This window comes from Lytechinus variegatus, chromosome 1 (assembly GCF_018143015.1).
Source record: "Lytechinus variegatus isolate NC3 chromosome 1, Lvar_3.0, whole genome shotgun sequence".
Classification (NCBI taxonomy): Eukaryota; Metazoa; Echinodermata; class Echinoidea; order Temnopleuroida; family Toxopneustidae; genus Lytechinus; species Lytechinus variegatus.
This window is the reverse complement of record NC_054740.1, coordinates 18,156,328-18,177,223: the sequence shown is the minus strand read 5'-3', so window position 1 is coordinate 18,177,223 and position 20,896 is coordinate 18,156,328. Positions and strand designations below refer to the sequence as shown.

Genomic DNA, 20,896 nt, shown 5'->3' with positions numbered 1-20,896 from the left:
TCAAGATCATTTCTCTTCCTCATTTTTTTTGAGTATTTACATGGCATTCTGGAAAGCACCTTATTCCTGGTTTAGGTCCCTGGGAGATACACTATTTCACTTCTCTTCTCTTTTGTTTTTCCACTTAATTGTTTGCACATTATTCATGGATTTGGAATTAAATTTGCACTTTTCTAAAAATAGGTAATGATATTGTTTTGAAACAAACAAAAAGTGGTCAGGGAAGAAACAAAAATTATTTGCATGATATTCTTGTCCCAACCTTGCAATGCTTGCTGTATGCCATTGTTTCTGAAAACTTGTTATGGTGGTTCAGGCTTTTACTGTGTCTGTTATTAATCTTTGTTGTGTGAATAATGGACCAATATTAAATGACATGATTCAAACTATATTCCACAATTTGCATTGATATTGATTTATATGTCTATGAACTGAAGAGTTCTCTAGCTGTCATGAAATACAAATCAGTGATTACAAAGACGCCAACATGAAAAATGCCAGATTGCTCAAACTTGGTAGTATTGTGAATTTTTTTGTATCTTTCGTTTTTTATAAACCTAAAATGTTTTCAATTTACTCTCTCAGTTTTGCAAAAGAATAAGTCCTATTGTTAGATTTGGATTATGTCTCCTGAAATTGAAATGATTTCATTATGAAAGGGGGGATGAAGTATTTCTCATGCAGTCTAGTTTTATTATTTTATCGAATTGTCATTATTGGTAATAATTTTTTGATAGTTTATATTTTTTGAATTTTATTTTACGATTTATTAATTTATATTCATATTCATTTATTTTATTTTTTATTTGAAGGGGCTGCATGTAAATTCAATGTCAGGCCATCAAATTTAGAAATATGACTTTGGCAAAGTTTGGTGTCATTAACGGGCCAAAGAAGAAGAAAAGAAGGGAATATCGTACACTATAATTTATCATTGGCATTATAATTGTTAGAATACTAACATTTAATAATTCATATTTTGTTGTGCTTTCATCTATATGTAATTTTTATTAACCCACATCAAATATTAATAAATTTAAGCTTGTTAGCTTAGCTATTTTTGTTGTTGGAGACTCTTAGTTAAATGTGTATTTTGATAGATTGGTCACTTCATCACTTTCATCAATAAAAAATAGTGGTCTTTCTATAAAAAATTATCATTTCAGTATTGTGTCCGAGACTCTTAGTCATATAAATACTGCCATCTATTGTAGGGGAGACCGGGGTTAGTTGGAACATGGAATAAGTTGAAACATTGTAATTTTCTTTAACGCCTGTAAAGTAAATTTATGCAATACTACCCTCAATTTATTGCTATTAATAATACAACAGTGTTGAATTATTGCAATAAATTAAGGGCAGTATTGCATAAATTTACATTACAGGCGTTAAATAAAATTACAATGTTTTAACTTACCCCCATGTTCCAACTAACCCTGGTCTCCCCTACAGTACTTACCATACAGATAGCACCCTTTCCTGAAGGTGTCACACTTCAAATAAAGGAATTGTTATCAATGCAATGGTTTCACACCATTTTCAATTGGGATATTTTGAGGTTTCATGCATGAACAATTATGACTGTTCCATCTGTCCTTTATAGCCATATTGTGGTAAAATCAGCCAAGCATAATATATGCATTATTTGTTATGCATTTTTTTATACATTGTAGATCCATCTGTGTGACCGTCATTCATATTGTGTCATTGTGTGTAGTATAGAACTCATCGTGAGTCATTACTATGTTGTTTTCATTCAAATCATACAGTGTATGTTTTGTAAGTGGATATTATTATTTGATTCTTGGAAGTATCATGGATTATAAAGTCTGAGAGATCTTGTGAAATATACTTATATCATTTTCAATGAATAACACTTTTTGGGGTTAGATTACAGGTATGTTGATTGTTGAATGAATATTTTGCTTGTATTTTTCTGAGTACATACATCTGAGCTTTAAAATTGAACATTATAACATATATATTACAATTTTCAGACATTCTTTTTTTTTTCATTCAGTTGATTGGTAAATTCTGTCATAGTGACAGATGATCATCCACAGGAAAAATAATTCTTCTTAGTCCCAACTACAACAGTCTTTGACCGTTTGGGCAATGCTAGATAAAGAAAAAACATACTGTAAACATTTATTGCAGTTCTAAAAGGAAATATGTTACATATTGGAGAAATTGATATGTTTGAACATTCAAGAAATTCAAATGCTTTTTAAGATGGCATTAACAGCAATATGATTGTATGTACATACATACATAATCCTACAAATATACTTGGGAGGTATTTCACAAAGATTAAAGTATGACTTAGAGTCATACTTAAATGCTGATGCATACATGATATTAAACATGTAATCTCATTGATAAATACTCAGTGGTGTGCGTCGTCTTGGCATGATCTGACCCATGCGGCCATGCGGACTCATGCCTATTGCATTTAAGTGCGACTCTAAGTCATACTAAAATCTTTGTGAAGCACTCCCCCTCCAGTTGTATAATACTTGATTGTATGGATTTTCTTTAAAAAGTTTCTCCCCTTTTTTTCTTTCCCATGCAGGGCCAAGAGACAAAACAGAATGTTTCAGAACAGATAGCTACCCTTGAGGGGTTGAGAAAACAACATGATCTATTACGAAAGATGCTCAAACAACAGGAGGAGGTAAGATTACTAACATCAAGTGATGCGTAAAGGTGCATACTGTTCATTCTAATCATAGTCTGTTCATTTATCATATCACCAGTAGTATGCCAGGGAAATTTAACAATACTTGTCAGTGAAATGGTAGGCATATGATGATGATGATAATGTGTTGATGCTTATAATGATAATGATAAATAGTTTTTTTTTATTACTTTTAAAATGTATACATACTCAGGGAGTTGTAATAGAAACTATGATCTATTATATTTATTTTTGTCCTTCCAGTTTCCTAAAAATTTTCACTACCGGTAGTTAACTTTTATTGTGAAAACTTAGTTTTGGCAGATAATGCAGGTAATTTATGGGCTACCTGGTATATATTTTGTGCTAAGCTCTGCATGTAATGAAGATATTTTTCAGACTAATTAACTACTGGGATTAATTCATGATTGATTCTTTTGCTTTTAGCTGAGGACACTTCAGAACAGACAAGCAGCATTGATGACCTTACAATCTCAGATTGAGAGTAGATTAACAAACTCTGAACAGGAAAAAGCGGAAGAAACTGGTAAGTTGAACAAATTAATTTGAACATATGGCCTGTTGAAAATGAATATGAGTTTTGATAACAGTGGTAATGGTTATACTGTAGCTTACTCCTACCAGTATTTTGGTACATGTAGATGTACATAAAGTTTCTAAAATATTAATTGTTACCTTACATTTACTAGTGCTTTCAAGTGTTAGTATGTTTAATTTTTTGCAGGTTTGATACATGTGACATGAAATTGCAAACAAAACAAACGTCTCTTCAGTTGTTATCGATTCAAGTTTAAATTATTTCCCCCCCCCCTCCCTTCATATAAACTGTAGTCAGTTGAACCTGTGATGATAATGTAAGGACATTGTATCTGGCTCTTGCCATAAGAAGTTTAACTAGTTCAGAGTACAACTACTTTTCTGCCATGATGTTTTTGAAGAAAAAGAAAGATTTAATTTTTAAAGAAAGAGAATACTGATTTTGTAAGATTCAATTTGATCCCACAGTTTCTGTCACAAGTACTCAGGCAACCACAACGACTGCCACCTCTGTAACTGAGGACCCCACACCAGTAACAACGACAGCTGGACCACCTGGCCGGTTTGCAACAGGTGTGCCTTTGACAGCTGAAGACCTGCAGGAGAGACGTAGAACTCTGATGCGTATGTTGGCTGAACAGAGGGATACAAGATCAGAGGAAATCCAGCAGGCTAGAGCAATGGACTGGATGGAACAGACTGAGGTAAGGGGCCATTGGTTCTTATGTCGTTATCTCGGAAGACCTGTGAAGCATTTCATGAACAGTTAATGTCAGTGATTTTCATTGACAAATGTTATAAGCTACTAGAACTCCTCACATCTGATTGGCTGAGAACAAATTAGTGAAAATCACTGACAATAGTCGTGGTGAATTGCACCCCATAAAGTATGATTTTGAAATGTAACCAGATTATTAGTAGTAAGCCTCATAATAACAGTTCAAATGCACCTTGATTTATGTACTTGATACAGAAGAATTCTTTGACAAATTTTCTTCTTTGTTACATATTTCTAACATGATAATGCCACAATACTTTATGTTGTGTCATGTGTGTCCTGTTGATTAATTTTCAAGGGGTATCGTATTACTCATACATAAGGAGATTGTATGAATAACTTCTAGTTGAAATTAATGGCATATTGAAGATAACTTGTCATATTTTGTCATAGTATTCAAAGATAGTATTACTAGTTGATTAAAAGATATTCTGGATAAAGCGATACAAGCTATGATGTCAAGGTCTTCAACATATACATCCAATTATATTTGTAGGTTAGTCCACCATTGGTATCTGCAGAGCATGAAGAATTAAGGGATAAACTAGAAGCCTTACAGCAGAAGAAAAGACAGATGGATGAACTTCTCTTACAGCTCCATGCTCTTCATCCTGAAATGCCAAATATTGGTATGTAGCTATAGCACATTTTTTTTTCCGTTTATGAACTTTTTATCATATTTCACTTGCAAGGAATGATTTGAATGTAAATTGATTGTATGTTTGAAAGTATGTGGGCCCCTGATGTATAAAACTTGATACGGATGTAATTTTTTCCAACAAGAGTATATGTAATTTACCTTGGAAACCCCTAAGCATTGATTGTTGAGCAGGGTAATTATGGTGGCCATTAATGAAAGAGTAATCATTGTAATTGTCATGGTACATGGACAAGCCACCAGGGTGTGTGGATATTGATCAATCAGAACTTTTTTTAAACTGAGACTCTATTTTACTCTTAATTGAACAATATTGTTCTTAATGAAATGATCTTTAAATGTGGATTTTTAAATTTCAGTCCAATGACATATTCAATCGTTTTTATTTTCCACAGGAGGTGATACATCAAGTGTAGCCTCTACCACATCCAATGCCAATGAATACAGTGGATTAATGGTGCCATGTGAAGAACCTAATGAAACATCTGATGAAAATGAAGCCACTCTTACCAATGGAACAGATAGTCTCAGGTACAGACCCTTTACATTGATCCACGCAGCGAACAGTGTCATTGCTATTGTCATTGAGGATTTTTTTTTTCGTCTTTTTTTTGTCTCATGTTTGCTATTGTTCATTTAGAGGGTTTGGGTGGCTTATTTTTGTTTTTTTCATTGTTTACTTTAGTTCTTTTCATTCTTATTGCCATGTATTAAAGGTGCGATAAACAATTTGAATATATATAGTTGTAACTTAAGTTTTGATCTGCATGTTTTAGAAACTGGGGATGGTTTTCACATGCAATGGAAAAGAAATAATGTAAATACTGTTTTTACATATTCTAAACATTGTAAAATAAATGAAAGTTTGTTTTTCCCGTATTGAAGCATTAATTCGTGCAAAAATTGTAAAAATAAACATAAATGTGTTTCTTTTTCAGAAAACTTCATGATGTAAGAGAAAGGTTGACTGAGCTCCGTGATCTTGTACAGCAATATCAAGATACTAGTCAGTTACTAGGTGATCAGGATGAAGATTTACATCGCAAACAACAAATGCAGCAGTTGGGACTAGGTGCCAATTATGAGGATCCTGTTCTTATGAGCAATCTGAGGTATGTTAATGTTACTAATGTTTATGCATATGAAAATCATATCACCCCCCTTCCCTAGCTCCCTGTTGTCTCATTTCTCTTAATATTCATTGATTCCTTATTCTTGTGAACTGTTGTAGAATCATTTTCCCTTCTTGGGTAGGGGACTGAATTTAAATTCCTTCCATGTTTAACTACAAGATGCATCTCTAGATAGATTGCCTCTTGGTTATACACCCACTTTTTGTACTTTCAATAAAGTCTCATCCCTCATGGTTTAATCTTAGCTTTCCTACAAACATTTAATTGACTAACCATTTGGTCTGATTGCCATTTAACCCCTTTACCGTTCTGTCTACTTTCTGGTAAAGCTTCACCCATTTGGTCTAATATATCTGCGTAGTATATATATGATGTATGATCAAATTGTCATTTGAAAAAGTGTGCAGTAATAAGAAGAGGAGTTGAAAGTTTGACCATTTAGGCATTACACTTGATGAAATTTAGACCTAGTAGATATTAGACCAAATGATGGTTGGGTCACACGGTAATGAGACCTTATTTATAGTCGACTGAGTGGGTTTAGCCATGATTAGACCATCTGCTTGTAGATCAATTGAATATAATCCCATTACTCTTAAAGTTGTTCAGTGATAAGTTATTCTGAGCTGATTGTTCAGACTTACATGAAGAATACAAGAGACCCTGACTGCTTCCTCCCTTTCTTGTTATGTACAGGAGATTAGAGAGAGGAGAACCTGTTGGGAGACCTGTTCAGATGAGACCAAATCATGTAAGTTATCTCATTGATGAAGTTATCATCTGTAAAGTCTTGTATTTAATTGATAAATACTATGTCAGTGTGAAAGAAAAGTCTCTTTGAGACCTTAGTGGTCACATTCATTTATTATTTTGCATAAAGGAGGAATTTATTTTGAATAAAGATGTACTATTGCTCATGAAATTTGGTACAAACATTCATCGTGGGTAAAGATGTGCAAGATTCATTTACCTAATGTGTTGGAAACTGCATTACCATGGTAACAGTATAGGACTGGAGTTTAAATCACCTTCAGTGATATTTCTAGTTAATTATGTACTGCATTGGCAACGGGGGGGGGGGGGGGGGGGGGGGATTCTGAAGGATGAGATGATAATCACTCTTGCACTTTTATGAATCTTCCTACCAAATTTTTAAAGAGCTTATATTTTAGTTGGAGAAAAGTAAACTTGTATGGTATTGATATGTATTTTAAATGACCTTCATTGTTTTTGTGATATTGTCTAAATTTTGCTAAATTTTAATGGAAAGAAACTTATACAGGAATATATCTTTTTGACTTTTCAGATGTCCTATGGAGGAGATGGTGCATATGTACAGGTTGGATCAGGTCAGACCACCAGTACAGTTACTGAGACTGAAACAGAGACTGAGACAGAAAGTAACCACAGCTCTATACTAGCAGCATGGGGTGATGATCCAGAAATCAAAGAGAAAGTCAGGTATGAGTGACCCTTAAAGGTCAAGTCCACCTCAGGAAAATGTTGATTTTAATCAATAGAGAAAAATCAGACAAGCACAATGCTGAAAATTTCATCATATAAAATAAGAAAGTTATGACATTTCAAAGTTTCGCTTATTTTTAACAAAATAGTTATATGAACGAGCCAATTAGAGAGTCGATGATCTCAATCTCTCACTATTTCTTTTTTTTTATTGTTTGAATTATACAATTTTTACTAATTTGACGATTAGGACGTCCTTGTCTGAAGCACAGAATGATAAAATAATGGAATTCCACGTGTTCAGGGAGGAATGAAACTTCATTTCACATGACAATAATGAGAAAATAAAGATATTTCATATGATAAAATACAAAAGAAATAGTGAGTGATGTCATCAGTTCCTCATTTGCATACCGACGTAGATGTGCATATAACTGTTTTGTGAAATGAAGCGAAACTTTAAAATGCCATAACTTTCTTGTTTTACATCCGATTTTGATGAAATTTTCAGTGTTATGCTTGTTGAATTTTTCTCTTTTTATACAAATCAAGTTTTTGTTAGGGTGGACTTGTCCTTTAAGCTGCAATAGCTGCTCTACAGACTGATCTATCTAGCTCTGCTTCATACATGCATAGTAGCTTGTTCGATCATGCATTCTAAGTACCCTACAATAAACTTGACACATTGGAAATATGTAAATGGCACAATTAGGGTTACTTGTTAAATCAAAAGATTGTAATTTAATGAATATCTTTAGTGCCAGCTAATCAACTTGTCTAAGTATTGTGAGTGTGGAAATGTGGTTGATATGACCAATGTATAAATGGCCATTATTACGCATGGCAAGGATTTTTCAGGCATTGTGCATAGTGAATATATATCCAGCTAATTCTATGCAGTTATAATATACACACTAAAATCACTTTATTTTGATTGCCTTGTATGAAACATAGTCTTTGGTCAATAGGGAAAAATCAATCCTTTTGTAATATGAAAAATCATTTTTGATATATAGATATATACATCTCTTATAAACAGGTTCAGGTGAACATTCTTGTAGCTTGCAAAATTTGGTATGCAATAATTTTGCTACATTTTTAATGTAAGCATAGTATGTTATTATTTCAAAGTTGTTGTTTTTTATACATACCTTCCAATGTAGTACCCATTTGAGTCTTGTACAGTGCAACAAAATCATCTATCTTGTCTTTATTTCACTTGTAGGAAACTGCAAGAAGCCAAGCATAAGTTACGCCAACTACAGTCACTTGTAGCCATGGTACAACAGACCCCTGAAGTTGCTACAGCCTTGCCCGATGACCTGGCTGAGCTTGCTGCTGGCCTTACTGCTGAGTATTCAGAAACAAACAATGAAGACGAGGATGACGAGGAGGAAGATGATGAGGGGGGCGAAGAGGAGGAAGAGGAAACTGTTGAGGAGAGTGGTAGTGAACTTGCAATGGCTGGTGCTACTGGTGATCATAGAATGCCTAATAGAGAAGAACAGATTCCTGCAGATTTTGCCAGGGAAACTAGGTAAGAAATCATTGTCCATACTTGTGAGATATTGATTTCATCTCTCAACAGTTAATTGCTTTATGTTTTGTTAACTTATTACCTATTTCTTTTTCAGTTTTTCTTGTCTTCCCTATTCTTTCTTTTCTCTATTCTTTTCATTTACCTTCTGTTTAATTCTCCATCTTCCTCTTTCTCTTGTTGACTCTCTCTATATCCCCCTCTTTCCCTTTCTTTTCTCTATCCCACTGTCTCTCTTGATTTCCTTCTTTCTGCCTCTCTTTCTTGGATTCTTCTCTTTTTTTCCTATAAAAAAATATCTCCCCCATTTTACTCTGATGTCCTTTCCTTTTTTATTATTTGTGTTCATTGAAGGATTTAAATGTCCTTGATTTGTTTGTCTAGACTATTTTCCCACCACAATGTAAGCTGTCCTTGGTCCCGAAGTAATTGAATGGATATTAGAATGTGTACACATTGCCTGAGTCATATTTCAAACAACCTGAAATGTCAACACACCTTTGGAATGTCAACCTATGGATTACATATGTAAACGGCAAAGTGAAGAAAATTGTCAGTTAAACACATGCTGTGTCCTGGAATGCATTCTGATAAGCAGTGCATCAGCATGTGGCTAGACGAGTATATTCACTGTAAACAATGCTTTGCTGAAATCAATAAGTGGTAATGTATTTCCATTGTGTATTGCTGATATTCATAGAAAGGCAAATAATCAATTTTTTGTCTATCTTAAGTGGATGTGTTTGATAACATGTTATGCTGTTCATCACATTAAGTTTGTACTGAGTTATTCAGTGGTGTCAAAGAAGATGCATGGAATCTTTCCCATATGGTAGATGTATGTGTTTGATATGACATTGATATTATTGTTTGTGTAATGTGTATTATAGGGAAGCCTATTATGAGGCTAAGATGAATCAGCAGAGACGTGAACTTCAGAGTCTTATGGCTGAAAGACATCGTCTTCTAGGCGTCCAACAACAGCTCAAGGAACTCAATGAGAACCTTCCTCCTGTCAGAAAAGTAAGTTTCTGATTATATTCTCTTTCATGGACAAATATTCCCATAATATTTCATGCATTGTGGAATTTATGTTCCATTTCAATTTATTTCTTGTGTATTGAATGTAAGGATTACAAAGAGGTAATGAACTAGTGAAAATATAGCTTGAAAGAAGTGGTGGTAAATTAGAAAGAGATAGTTAAAGAGATACATGTATGCTTGAATTATATTTTTACCCACCCTGTTTCTCTCTCCCTGTCCAGCCACCAGCCAAACCTGGGATGAAATCAGTGAACATCATTCCACCAACAAAAAGAGATGCATCAACCAATGTTCAATGTAAGTTTCACATTTCTATTTATCTTTTTTATGAATAATATATTATAGTTTTGAGAATCAGAACTACCTTCGCTCACATTATAGTATGTCATGCACCAGCAAGAAATATTTTTTTAATGTAATGAAAAGATATCTTGAGCAATGTGAATGGCCCCATTTCTGGATCAAGTTTGTGCAAGTATATAAAGCAAATAGCAGTATTTAGCATTGCAGTTCGCATGTAAATTTTATTGACCCACATCTTGTATTTTATGATAATCAAAGTTAAGGCAAATCCAGTATCAGTGACCCTTTTAGACGATATGTAACTTACCTTTCTTACCCACTGTTCTTGTTTTGTGTACTCTAGCTGTTGCTACTCCAAGCCGTGAGGAGGTGTTCTCTGAGATGAGGAGAAACAAGGCTCTTCAGAGTGAACTAAGGCAGAAGAAGAATGAGCTTTCAGACTTACTTCATATTGTCAAAATGAATAGAGAGGTATGTATATTAAAGCATTACAAGCTATTGTACCTAGTTCTCATTAATTTGAAGGAATATATATATGAATGTACGCAGATTTTGGTTCCATCTTTATAGCTTTAAGGCACTATCTGGGGCCCGTTGCATAAAACTATTTACCTGAGAAAACTCGAGTTTATTTTACCAGAGTTTTTGCCCTGTGTTAAAGTCAATGGCAGAAATCAGACTAACCTTAGTTTCCAGTTTTTACCAGAGATTTCTCAGGTAAAAAGTTTTATGCAACAGGCCCCAGGAAAGATTTTCTGTAAGTAATGGATAGTTTATAGTTCTTCAATGTAAACTTTTCTTTTTAATTACAGAGATTACGTGAAGGATCTGATGAGTATTCTCTTCAGACAGATTTAGCAGAATATGACAATGATTTATTCAGGTAAGCAATTTATATCTACTGTTGTCTAAATTTGTAAACAACTTTTCAATTTATAAGTAATGCATTAGTTACATCAAATCTGTTGATGCTTTTACCAAATGATGCCATTTATTGTTATTATATAATTGAATTAATGTTTGCGTGTAGATTATTCAGTATTTTAATTGATCAAACTTTCTTTGTATATTTTCTCATTGTGTTAATTGCTCTACTGTCTAATTTTCAACTAATACCTTGTAAATTCTTCTAAAGAATGAATGTCTCTTTGCAATATTCCTTTTCCAATATTTCTCTACTGAAAGTGGAAAATGAACTTGGTGATATGGATTTATTTTCCTGTCATTTTGCAAAATTAGAATGCCAAACTTTCTGAAATCCAAGCTTTGCATTTTCATGATTAAAATCTACAATTATTGTATTGCTTCTTCCAGACTAAGATCAGATATGGCTATTTTAATCAGGTAAAAACTTGCAGGATGTTTATGTATTTGTTTGTGCATGCTGCAGTAGTTATTTGTGCCTGCATTCCCACTGCAGACAGGAAAAGTGACATCAAATTCAGCCTATATCTTTTGTAGATATTGAAACTTTGAGCTTTACATTTTAATTTATGTCATCCGCTTAAGTTTAAACAGATATTGCTAGAATTAGGAAGTTAATTGAATGAAAGAATGAAATGATTTTTTTTAATACTTCATTTTACTTGTCTTCATTGCAATAATTGTATGTTTATCAAGAAGGTATATTGCTATTTTCTGTTCTTCAAATTTATCATCCCAAGTATAAAGTATTGACTAGTTTGGGGGAACTTGTTATTGTATGTGCGCTCTGTGAAATGGGGTTTGTTATTGCCTGCTTGTCTTGCATGAAATACTTCAACAGTTGTAGTATGTTAAAAAGAAAAATATGTTTAAGTAAAATATAGTGTCAGAAAATAAATTTGTTCTTTCTTATAAAGTAATAGTGTGATGTATTTGTGAAAATTGAATCTCTTTCTTCCATTGCTTTGCTGTTTCTTGGTGTGATATGAAAGGAAAATACTTTTTGGATGTGTCTTTTGGGTGCTGCTTGGAATACATTAAAAAATACTTTGCATTTTTCTCTTTTCATTTCTATGGTCTGTCCTTTTTATACCTTCCCCATGCCTCCTCTTGCTCTCTGTCTTGCTCATCATTCATTGAATGACTTAACAGGGAATTATTGCTTGATGCTGGCAGAATGAGTATGCGTAGTGCTGATATCACAGCTGCAGCAACCTGGGGTGGATCAACCCAAGTGAGTGAAGATGAAGGATTAGAGGATGGTTATCCAGGGGATGCTCTCTTACAGGTTGAAGAAGAGGAAGAAGAGGTAAGTTTCAGTTTAACACATTCTGAGAATTTTCCTGTATATTTATTAAATGTTTGCTCTCCACATGCTTAGTTTGAAATTGACACATCTTTGTATCATACATGTTATTAGTTGTAGGATTGTTATTTTCCAGTTGTATGGTTTTGTACTTTTTAGTGGAAATGAAATGGTTGATAATGTTCATACCATGAACAGAGTACACTTTCAGTATGTTAATTCATTTTATATCGAGGTAAGAAAGTCATATATCTCTGTGTGGTTAATAGTAAAATGCAAACATTGAGGGAAATGGATGCGAATTAAAGGGAGTTTAAATATTTACAGTTATTTGTTATTATTTTCATTATTGTGAAACATGCAATTGCTCTATTTGAGATCAGTATGTGAAATTTTGTTGTTTATTTTTGACATGTAACAGGAGCAGAGTACTGTGACCTCTGATACGTACACCATTGAGTCAGGTACTAAACCAAACAGAAGAAGAAAAGTTCAACCTTACCCAGGAGTGAAGAGAGTAACCTTGGAAGATGATGGTGAGACGTCATCAATGGATGCAGCTAGGCATGGTATAAGATACCCTAAGAACATCAACTCAGCTACTGATAGGCAGAGTCGTCTCAGGTATGATCTCCTTAGTGGTTGAAAGATAACTGAATCCAGTAGAATTTAGGGCCCGTTGTATAAAGAGTTGGGTATAAATGCAAGCCACAAATGCTTGCTTCAGATTAGGCTAAAATTGGTTGTGTGTGAATTTTATCTTTCGCTTTGTGAGACAGATTTTATTTGTTATTTATTGCAAAGTAGATCATTATGTGATGCAACTCAAGACAAACCCCCATGAAAGGAGGAGTATAGTGGCTATTAGAAATTTATTGAGGTGACTGGGTGGAGTTTTATTTAATACCATTGACAATGTGGGTTAGATAATGATTGTAGTTGTTTTTTAAATGCCATTGATCTCTATCCCTTGAGTTAGCCCATTATGACAAGGTTCCCACCTCTTTTGCCATGCTGCCTGTGAAGTTCTACTTTTACTGACTGTGGTTCTAAAGTGATAACAATTTTTTTTAATGCCTTGTCCTGAGTGCTTTCTGCCGGGGCTATCGTGCACTCAAATTCACAACCCTTTCATTATTTCATTTGATGTTGTACAGGCAAGAGAACATCCGCTCAGCTGAGGAGCTTGTGTCTGATGGCTATGAGGAGGATCCTACAGTTCAGGCTCTACAGGGTCATATTCAACAGCTACAGAGACAGCTATCAAATAGCATGGGAATGTGCCAGTCTCTTATCTCAGATCAACAATCTATGAGTAATCTTCTCTCAGGATCACTTAATGGTATGTTGTCTTCTCCATTCAGTCTTGCTAGTTGTAGCAACATATTTAATCTGGTTTTTCCTGTGGATTGGAATGGTCTGGTTTACCCTTCACTCACAGAATTTAAGTATCTCTGATTCATGTGACATGATATTTTATGGTAAGGTACGGTTGTGTTTGATTGGGGTGGGAAGGGGAGGGGTTGTAAGTAGTAGATGAATTATGGTAGCTTATGATGTAAATCTGTATCATATCAACATTTGTATATTTAGTAAGAAAAAATATATTAATTAATTAATTAACATATTAATTATGTGTATATTCTTTTTCTTGCTGAACAGCTGGTCGTGGTGGGTTACAGGCTGCCTCCGTAGGTCCCAATCCATTCTCTCCTGGAGAAGCTCACCTAGATGACCTCGTCCAGAACTACAATCTTCGCATGCAGCATCAACAACTGATGCTGAACTTGAATAGTGCCTATAACCAGCTATATCAACAGCAGACTCAGATCCAGAGGCTGCGTGGCCAGCTTGAAGAGAGAAACTCAGAAGCTTCCTTTGATGTAGGTGCAGCCATGGCAGCAACCAACACCAATACCAATAACAATGCTCCACCCATGTACAGGAATCCACAGAGACCCTCAGGTATGGGGTATCCAGGCCAGTCACCGCCCTTTGGCAGATCATCTGGTATGGGACCTGATGCAATGTATGGACCTCCTCCCTATAATCCAGGTAGGTTCAGTATTGTGTATGCAGAATATCTTCCTCTAGGCTGTAGTGACATGTTTTAGATTTTGTATCAAAGAATATTCAGTAGTGATAAATCGTCACAGATAAAAACAATATGATTTCTAACCACATGTCTTTTGCCCTTCTGAAATGTAAATTATTCCAATAGTGATGTTACTATGATGTATGCATTCTTTACAGATAAACTATTCTCTCAAGCCCCCTTGTCCGGATGCATTTTTGTAGTGTTTGTATATAGAACTTGGTGTTTGAACATTTATAGCTGTATGTGAGATTTACAAGGTTTCTTTTACACCTCAACAGCGATGCCATTCAACATGAATCCTACATTCCCACCTGGCTTTGGCCAACCGAGTCCAGGCAACTATCGCTCACCCTATGCAAACCCCTATACTCCCAACGACCTGAACGAAGGTGGTACTGGCCAGAGGGACACCTACAACCCTTATGCCCGTCAAGCCACTCAGCAGAGGTTAAGCGGTGCTGCCTCCTACCATGTACCACCCAACACAGCTCAAGTAAGCAACGATGATGACGAGTTTGAAACCGCCTATCTGAATAGTGCCACAAGCGGCAAGGCATCAAGGATGATGGGCGGGTACACCTTGGACAGTGGGATTGGAGACATCAATGATATCTTAGCAAGGGAACAATCAGAGTCAAGGGAAGAGATCACTGTACCTCCACTTGATATTACCAGCCTTCTGAAAAGAACGTAAGTTATTTGATCTTTTGTAACCGAGATTGGTTACTGATCAAATGGGTTGGGTTGGAAGATTATACAACTTGATGCTAGACTTTAATAATCAAATATCATTTTTAGGTTAAGTTTCTGTTACATTAATACAATACTTGATATGTTTTTGGCATTTAATTTGTTCAGTAGAAAGATGTTTCATGCAATTTTTATCTAGCTTGATAGTATTTGCTGCAAATTGTAACAGTATGTTTCTTGTTTTATATGTTATATAAACGTTCAATTTTTTGTCTCACCTGCGAAGCAGAGTGAGACTATAGGCGCCGCTTTTCCGACGGCGGCGGCGGCGGCAGTGTCAACATCAAATCTTAACCTGAGGTTAAGTTTTTGAAATGACGTCATAACTTAGAAAGTATATGGACCTAGTTAATAAAACTTGGCCATAAGGTTAATCAAGTATTACTGAACATCCTATTAGAGTTTCATGTCACATGACCAAGGTCAAAGGTCATTTAGGGTCAATGAACTTAGACCATGTTGGAGGGATCAACATCGAAATCTTAACCTGAGGTTAAGTTTTTGAAATGTCATCATAACTTAGAAAATATATGGACCTAGTTCATGAAACTTGGACATAAGGTTAATCAAGTATCGCTGAACATCCTGCACGAGTTTCACGTCACATGACCAAGGTCAAAGGTCATTTAGGGTCAATGAACTTTGGCCGAATTGCAGATATCTGTTGAATTCCCATCATAACTTTGAAAGTTTATGGATCTGATTCATGAAACTTGGACATAATAGTAATCAAGCATCACTGAACATTTTGTGCAAGTTTCAGGTCTCATGATTAAGGTCAAAGGTCATTTAGGGTCAATGAACTTTGGCCGAATTGGGGGTATCTGTTGAATTACCATCATAACTTTGAAAGTTTATTGGTCTAGTTCATTAAACTTGGACATTATAGTAATCAAGTATCTCTGAACATCCTGTGAGCGTTTCAGGTCACATGACGAAGGTCAAAGGTCAATGAACTTTGGCCGAACTGGGTGTATCTGTTGAATCACCATCATAACTTTGAAAGTTTATGGATCTGATTCATGAAACTTGTACATAAGAGTAATCAAGTATCACTGAACATCCTGTGCGAGTTTCAGGTCACATGATCAAGGTCACAGGTCATGTAAGGTCAATGAACTTTGGCCATGTTGGGGTTTTTTGTTGAATAACCATCATATCTCTGTAAGTTTATTGGTCTAGTTCATAAAAAGTGGACATAAGAGTAACCATGTATCGCTGAACATCTTGTGCGAGTTAGAGTAGTATTCAAAGTCAGCACTGCTGCTATATTGAACCGCGTGATGCAGGTGAGACGGCCAGAAGCATTCCACTTGTTTAAAACTATACCACAATTTATTGCATTTGTAAGATTTCTAATTAAAAGAATATTTGCTCAACTTCTTCATATGGTTAGTAGACCCTGGATTTCAGCGTCAATTTTGTATTGTTATTTTTTTATTATTACAGAGAGCAGCAGAGGAGATTACGGGATGAGTTAGGAAGTCAGAGATCAAATACATCATCTAACAGAGAAGGTAATAATGATCATGATGATGATGTTGATAATGATATTGATAGTATTGATGATTATAATGTTAATGATATTGTTCATATTCTTAAATCATTAAGTCTCCCATTACATGTATCATATGTTGGGTTTTTTTCAATCCCTCAAAATTAAGACAAACCTCTGGCACTGTTCATTTACTCTGTTTTTTCAATTGTTAAGCATTTAATACATCTTGTGAAGAAAGATGAAAAATAATCCTGCTTTTCCCCATGTAATTCCTCAGGCAAACATCCAATGCCAAGCAGTGCATCCCAAGCCAGAGCTCAGCTATCAAGCCAGTCCAACCAACCCAGTGCACGTCTAGCCAAGCTTCTTGGACCCAAGATGGGTACAGGGTTAAGTTCCTCCATCAGTGGGACTGCATTCCTAGACACTGCTAGCATTGCAAGCACAGTCTCTATGTCTAGTCTACCCGGTGATATGAGTGATAAGGGTAACAATGGAGGAAGGTCAAAGGGCAGAGGTCAGCAGCAGCAGCAGCAAGTACAGCAAGACACTGACAGGTCAATCAGGTCACAGACTAGTGAACTGTAAGTATATTTTTTTGTGTTTTCATAATTTTTAACGTGTACAAAATGGTATTTTTTTTTAAAAGATTTTAAGTTGGCGAAAGTGCTATTCTTTGAGTCAAGATGCTTGCTGTCTGAGGTATATTAATTATTGTCAGTCAAATGAATTCAAAATTTTGTCAATTATAAATTGTGTGTGCCATATAAAGCATCTGCATTGGAGTTTAAGATATCTGTGTGGTTATTTTTTTTCCTTTGCCCATTTCCTTACATACAAATGTATGTGGTCATGGAGTTCTTTGCACTCATTATAATATGTTCAACCTCTCTCTCTAATCTCTCAGTGAGTCTGATGCAGGGAGTGAGTTCTCTCTCTTTGAAGCCCTCCGTGAATCTATCTACTCAGAAGTAGCATCACTCATCTCTCAAAACGAGACCAGACCGCACTTCCTCATCGAGCTGTTCCGTGAGCTTCAGATGCTCAATTCAGACTACCTACGACAGAGGGCGCTCTACGCCCTACAGGACCTTGTCTCAAAGTATCTCACTGATGATAATACTAATGCTTCAGCATCAGAGGCCCCTACCCTGCCATCAGAGAGGGTGAGTATTCAACATTGTACATGGAATACAAATATCATATTTGATTCAAATCATTAGAGTTTTCACGCAGTGATGCACAGAGGCTTCTTGAGCATATTAATGTGCTGTCAATGACAGAAAATGCCTTAATAGTGTTTGTAAATGAAAAACTGAACAATTCTATCCTAGATTCAGAATGACATTTGCATTTTTTATTGTCTTCTCTTGATAGAGTGTGTTGCTGCTGTTAGCATTTTTTGATGATACTTATTTTGTGTGTGGTGAAAGTGACTATTACTAAAATGTAATGTTCTTTATATGATGTGGTTCAACTAATCATTTACGTATTTTCTTCTTTCTTATTTGCAGCCAATGCCAGCATGGATGAACTTTGCAGGATCAGAGCAAACCCCTAGTGAGAGCTTTATTACATCAGATGAGGAAGAAATCAAGGTAATATTCTGATTCTATGATTAAAAAACCTGAGTCATAGTCAAATGGCTGAATTGGTCAGGGTATTGGTCATGAGTAATATTTGCATGCTCGTAGAAGTTATTTTTAGTTCTGTGTTACTGTGTAAGTATCACTTTCATATTGATAATTCACATTTTCTTGGAAGTGTTTAGGTTGTGCAACAAGAAAGAATAGATATTGGAATTCCTCTTCCCACCATAGGTGGTTGCTGGAAGCATCAGGTTCATGGTTTTACTTTCATCAATCCCACATTTATCCTGCTGGGAGATTAACTCAAACTTTGGTCTTGTATGCACTGATAAGTTTTTGAGGTCTTAAAGCCAAAGGTCAAGTTTCCCATCATTCAGTATATACAAAAAATTTACAGGTATGCAAATATTGTCTTTTTTCCAACCAGGCTCGTCTGTTTGGTGCTAACCTTCAGAAGCCACATGAGTCATCCTATGCCTTGCTGGAAGATGATCAATATGATTACATTGAGAATGTAGACTCTGCCAGTTCACTCTCAACACCTCCATCATTAGGACGGGGAGAATTCGGTTTTGCTAATGAAGACCTAGGAGACACTGTCATTCATCTTGATAAGGCATTGAAGGTAAAATGATGTATAGCACTTACTCTATGTAGATATATATATATTCCCAATTTCTTTTCTAGTTTAATTGAACTCTTACTTTTTTTTCTCAAGGTGTATTGAACTATGAATTTTTTAGATGTATCACTTTGAACAAAATTGAAAATAAAGTTTTGTAATTTGCATGACTATCAAATAATTGTTTTATTTGAATATCAGAATATTGATTATTTAGGTTAGTATTGCCACTATTGTTCCAATCACATGGTACAATCTCTTTTCCTAAGATTCTTTTTATTATCCTGTTCAGATTTTTTACCTATAACTAAACAAGAACTGAATATTATGAAATATATCAAAACCTTATCCATTGTTCTTGTGAAATTCATATAAAAAGTTCCCATTTATGATTATTTTTTCTTTCAGCGGATGAGAGAATATGAGAGGCTAAAGGCAGAGGCTGAGGCTGCTTCTGGAATCAGTTCAATAGACAATGCCAAGGAACGGAGTACTATGTCAGCTTCAGATATGACTAGCAATAGTTCAGCTCAAGATATGGGCAGTGAAAGCTCCTTTTCTGATCTGCCAGTGAGTTCAGTTTGCCATATTCCATTTTGTACAGCATTTGAATCATTCACATTCATCGAAAAGTTGGTATTTTTCATGAGGTTATTGTCATAGATTATTGTATCTTTAAGAAAACTTAATGATATTTCTGGGAGGAAATAAAACTTGCCAGGGCCCTGTTGCATGACTGATCATACACAATAATCAATGCAACTGAGTTTAGAAACCAGTGCAAAGATCAATCGCTCAGCTCTATGTTACAAGGCCCACAACACGTACAGGGGAAGGGAGAGGACTAGAATGTAAAAATATAATCCATTTACTTTTTAGTGATGTTTTTATTTCAACAATAGTTTTCAATTGTATTATTTAGAATATTCCTATTTGCTGTAGAACTATTCACCCATTTGAATTAGTTTTACATGTATTTCTCAAGGAATTAATGATTTTGAATTTTCTTCCCTGAGCAGTACCCTCGGATCGACACTCGTCAGCTAGACCTCCAGATCAAAGGCATCATGCAGGAGGTGATTCCATATCTCAAGGAACACATGGATGATGTGTGCTCTCCGCAGCTACTTGCCTACATCAGACGTTTGGTGCTAGGTCTGGCAAGGCAGAAAGATGAGAGCAGGGAATTTGTTCGCTTCTTCAATAGGCAGCTTGGCTCTATCCTGGAAGACTCTCTTGCCAAGTTCTCCGGTAGAAAGTGAGTTTCTTCTTCCTCTTTGGCTTTACTCTTTCATTTTCAAGGATGTAGAAGTCATCTTCATTTTAATGATTTAAGTGGTATATTTTATGAGGTAGTTAGATTTGTAAATTCAATGCTATCGCATTGTTGATAAGTTCGCTAATGTTGGGGCTGATGTTTGATAAAATTTTCAATTTTTTTAAAAATGAACATTTTGATATGAAAAGGGGTCCTTGACTTGTTAGCAACCTTGGAAGTTGCAAAGTTGGCATTTTGTCATTTAACTAGAGAAATGCTGCTTTATAGTTATTATTCTTGATATGGTATGAGCGACTCTGATGATAAGAATAAATGTATGTGTCCTGAAGATAAACCTTGTGAAACATGATGTATTATTTCTTCTATCAGGATGCGTGAGTGTGGTGAGGATCTGTTGGTGGATATCTCTGAGATTCTTTTCAATGAACTAGCATTCTTCAGACTCATGCAAGACCTTGATACAGCTGGTAACAAACTCAAACAAGAAGCTGCGAAACGAGATGATGATGACGACGACGAGGATGATGATGATGAAGACGATGAAGAAGAGGAGCAGACGGAAACTGGCACAGAGACTGGCACGGCTCAAGATCAAGTAACGGGAGAAGGTGATTATTAGTTCTTTTTTTATATTTCTTGCGAAGCCATATACCAGGCAAAACAACTGTTTTAATGATG

The 20,896-nt window shown here is 35.3% G+C and overlaps 1 protein-coding gene across 3 annotated transcripts in view; it reads left to right on the top strand.

The window, feature by feature from the left end:
• LOC121407991 (pericentriolar material 1 protein-like) overlaps positions 1 to 20,896 on the top strand; it is a 32,274-nt gene that overhangs the window by 6,726 nt on the left and 4,652 nt on the right. For all 3 annotated transcript variants that reach the window (XM_041599292.1, XM_041599300.1, XM_041599284.1), the window contains 26 exons: positions 2,573 to 2,674; positions 3,125 to 3,224; positions 3,704 to 3,939; positions 4,510 to 4,642; positions 5,067 to 5,202; positions 5,610 to 5,783; positions 6,501 to 6,555; positions 7,111 to 7,265; positions 8,494 to 8,805; positions 9,696 to 9,828; positions 10,071 to 10,146; positions 10,496 to 10,623; positions 10,965 to 11,035; positions 12,229 to 12,385; positions 12,804 to 13,006; positions 13,540 to 13,724; positions 14,045 to 14,437; positions 14,759 to 15,170; positions 16,680 to 16,747; positions 17,006 to 17,312; positions 17,636 to 17,894; positions 18,243 to 18,326; positions 18,745 to 18,942; positions 19,348 to 19,509; positions 19,959 to 20,197; positions 20,588 to 20,826. In XM_041599292.1, coding sequence (XP_041455226.1) covers positions 2,573 to 2,674; positions 3,125 to 3,224; positions 3,704 to 3,939; positions 4,510 to 4,642; positions 5,067 to 5,202; positions 5,610 to 5,783; positions 6,501 to 6,555; positions 7,111 to 7,265; positions 8,494 to 8,805; positions 9,696 to 9,828; positions 10,071 to 10,146; positions 10,496 to 10,623; positions 10,965 to 11,035; positions 12,229 to 12,385; positions 12,804 to 13,006; positions 13,540 to 13,724; positions 14,045 to 14,437; positions 14,759 to 15,170; positions 16,680 to 16,747; positions 17,006 to 17,312; positions 17,636 to 17,894; positions 18,243 to 18,326; positions 18,745 to 18,942; positions 19,348 to 19,509; positions 19,959 to 20,197; positions 20,588 to 20,826 — 4,717 coding nt within the window. The remainder of the gene's footprint in view (positions 1 to 2,572; positions 2,675 to 3,124; positions 3,225 to 3,703; positions 3,940 to 4,509; positions 4,643 to 5,066; positions 5,203 to 5,609; positions 5,784 to 6,500; positions 6,556 to 7,110; positions 7,266 to 8,493; positions 8,806 to 9,695; positions 9,829 to 10,070; positions 10,147 to 10,495; positions 10,624 to 10,964; positions 11,036 to 12,228; positions 12,386 to 12,803; positions 13,007 to 13,539; positions 13,725 to 14,044; positions 14,438 to 14,758; positions 15,171 to 16,679; positions 16,748 to 17,005; positions 17,313 to 17,635; positions 17,895 to 18,242; positions 18,327 to 18,744; positions 18,943 to 19,347; positions 19,510 to 19,958; positions 20,198 to 20,587; positions 20,827 to 20,896) is intronic.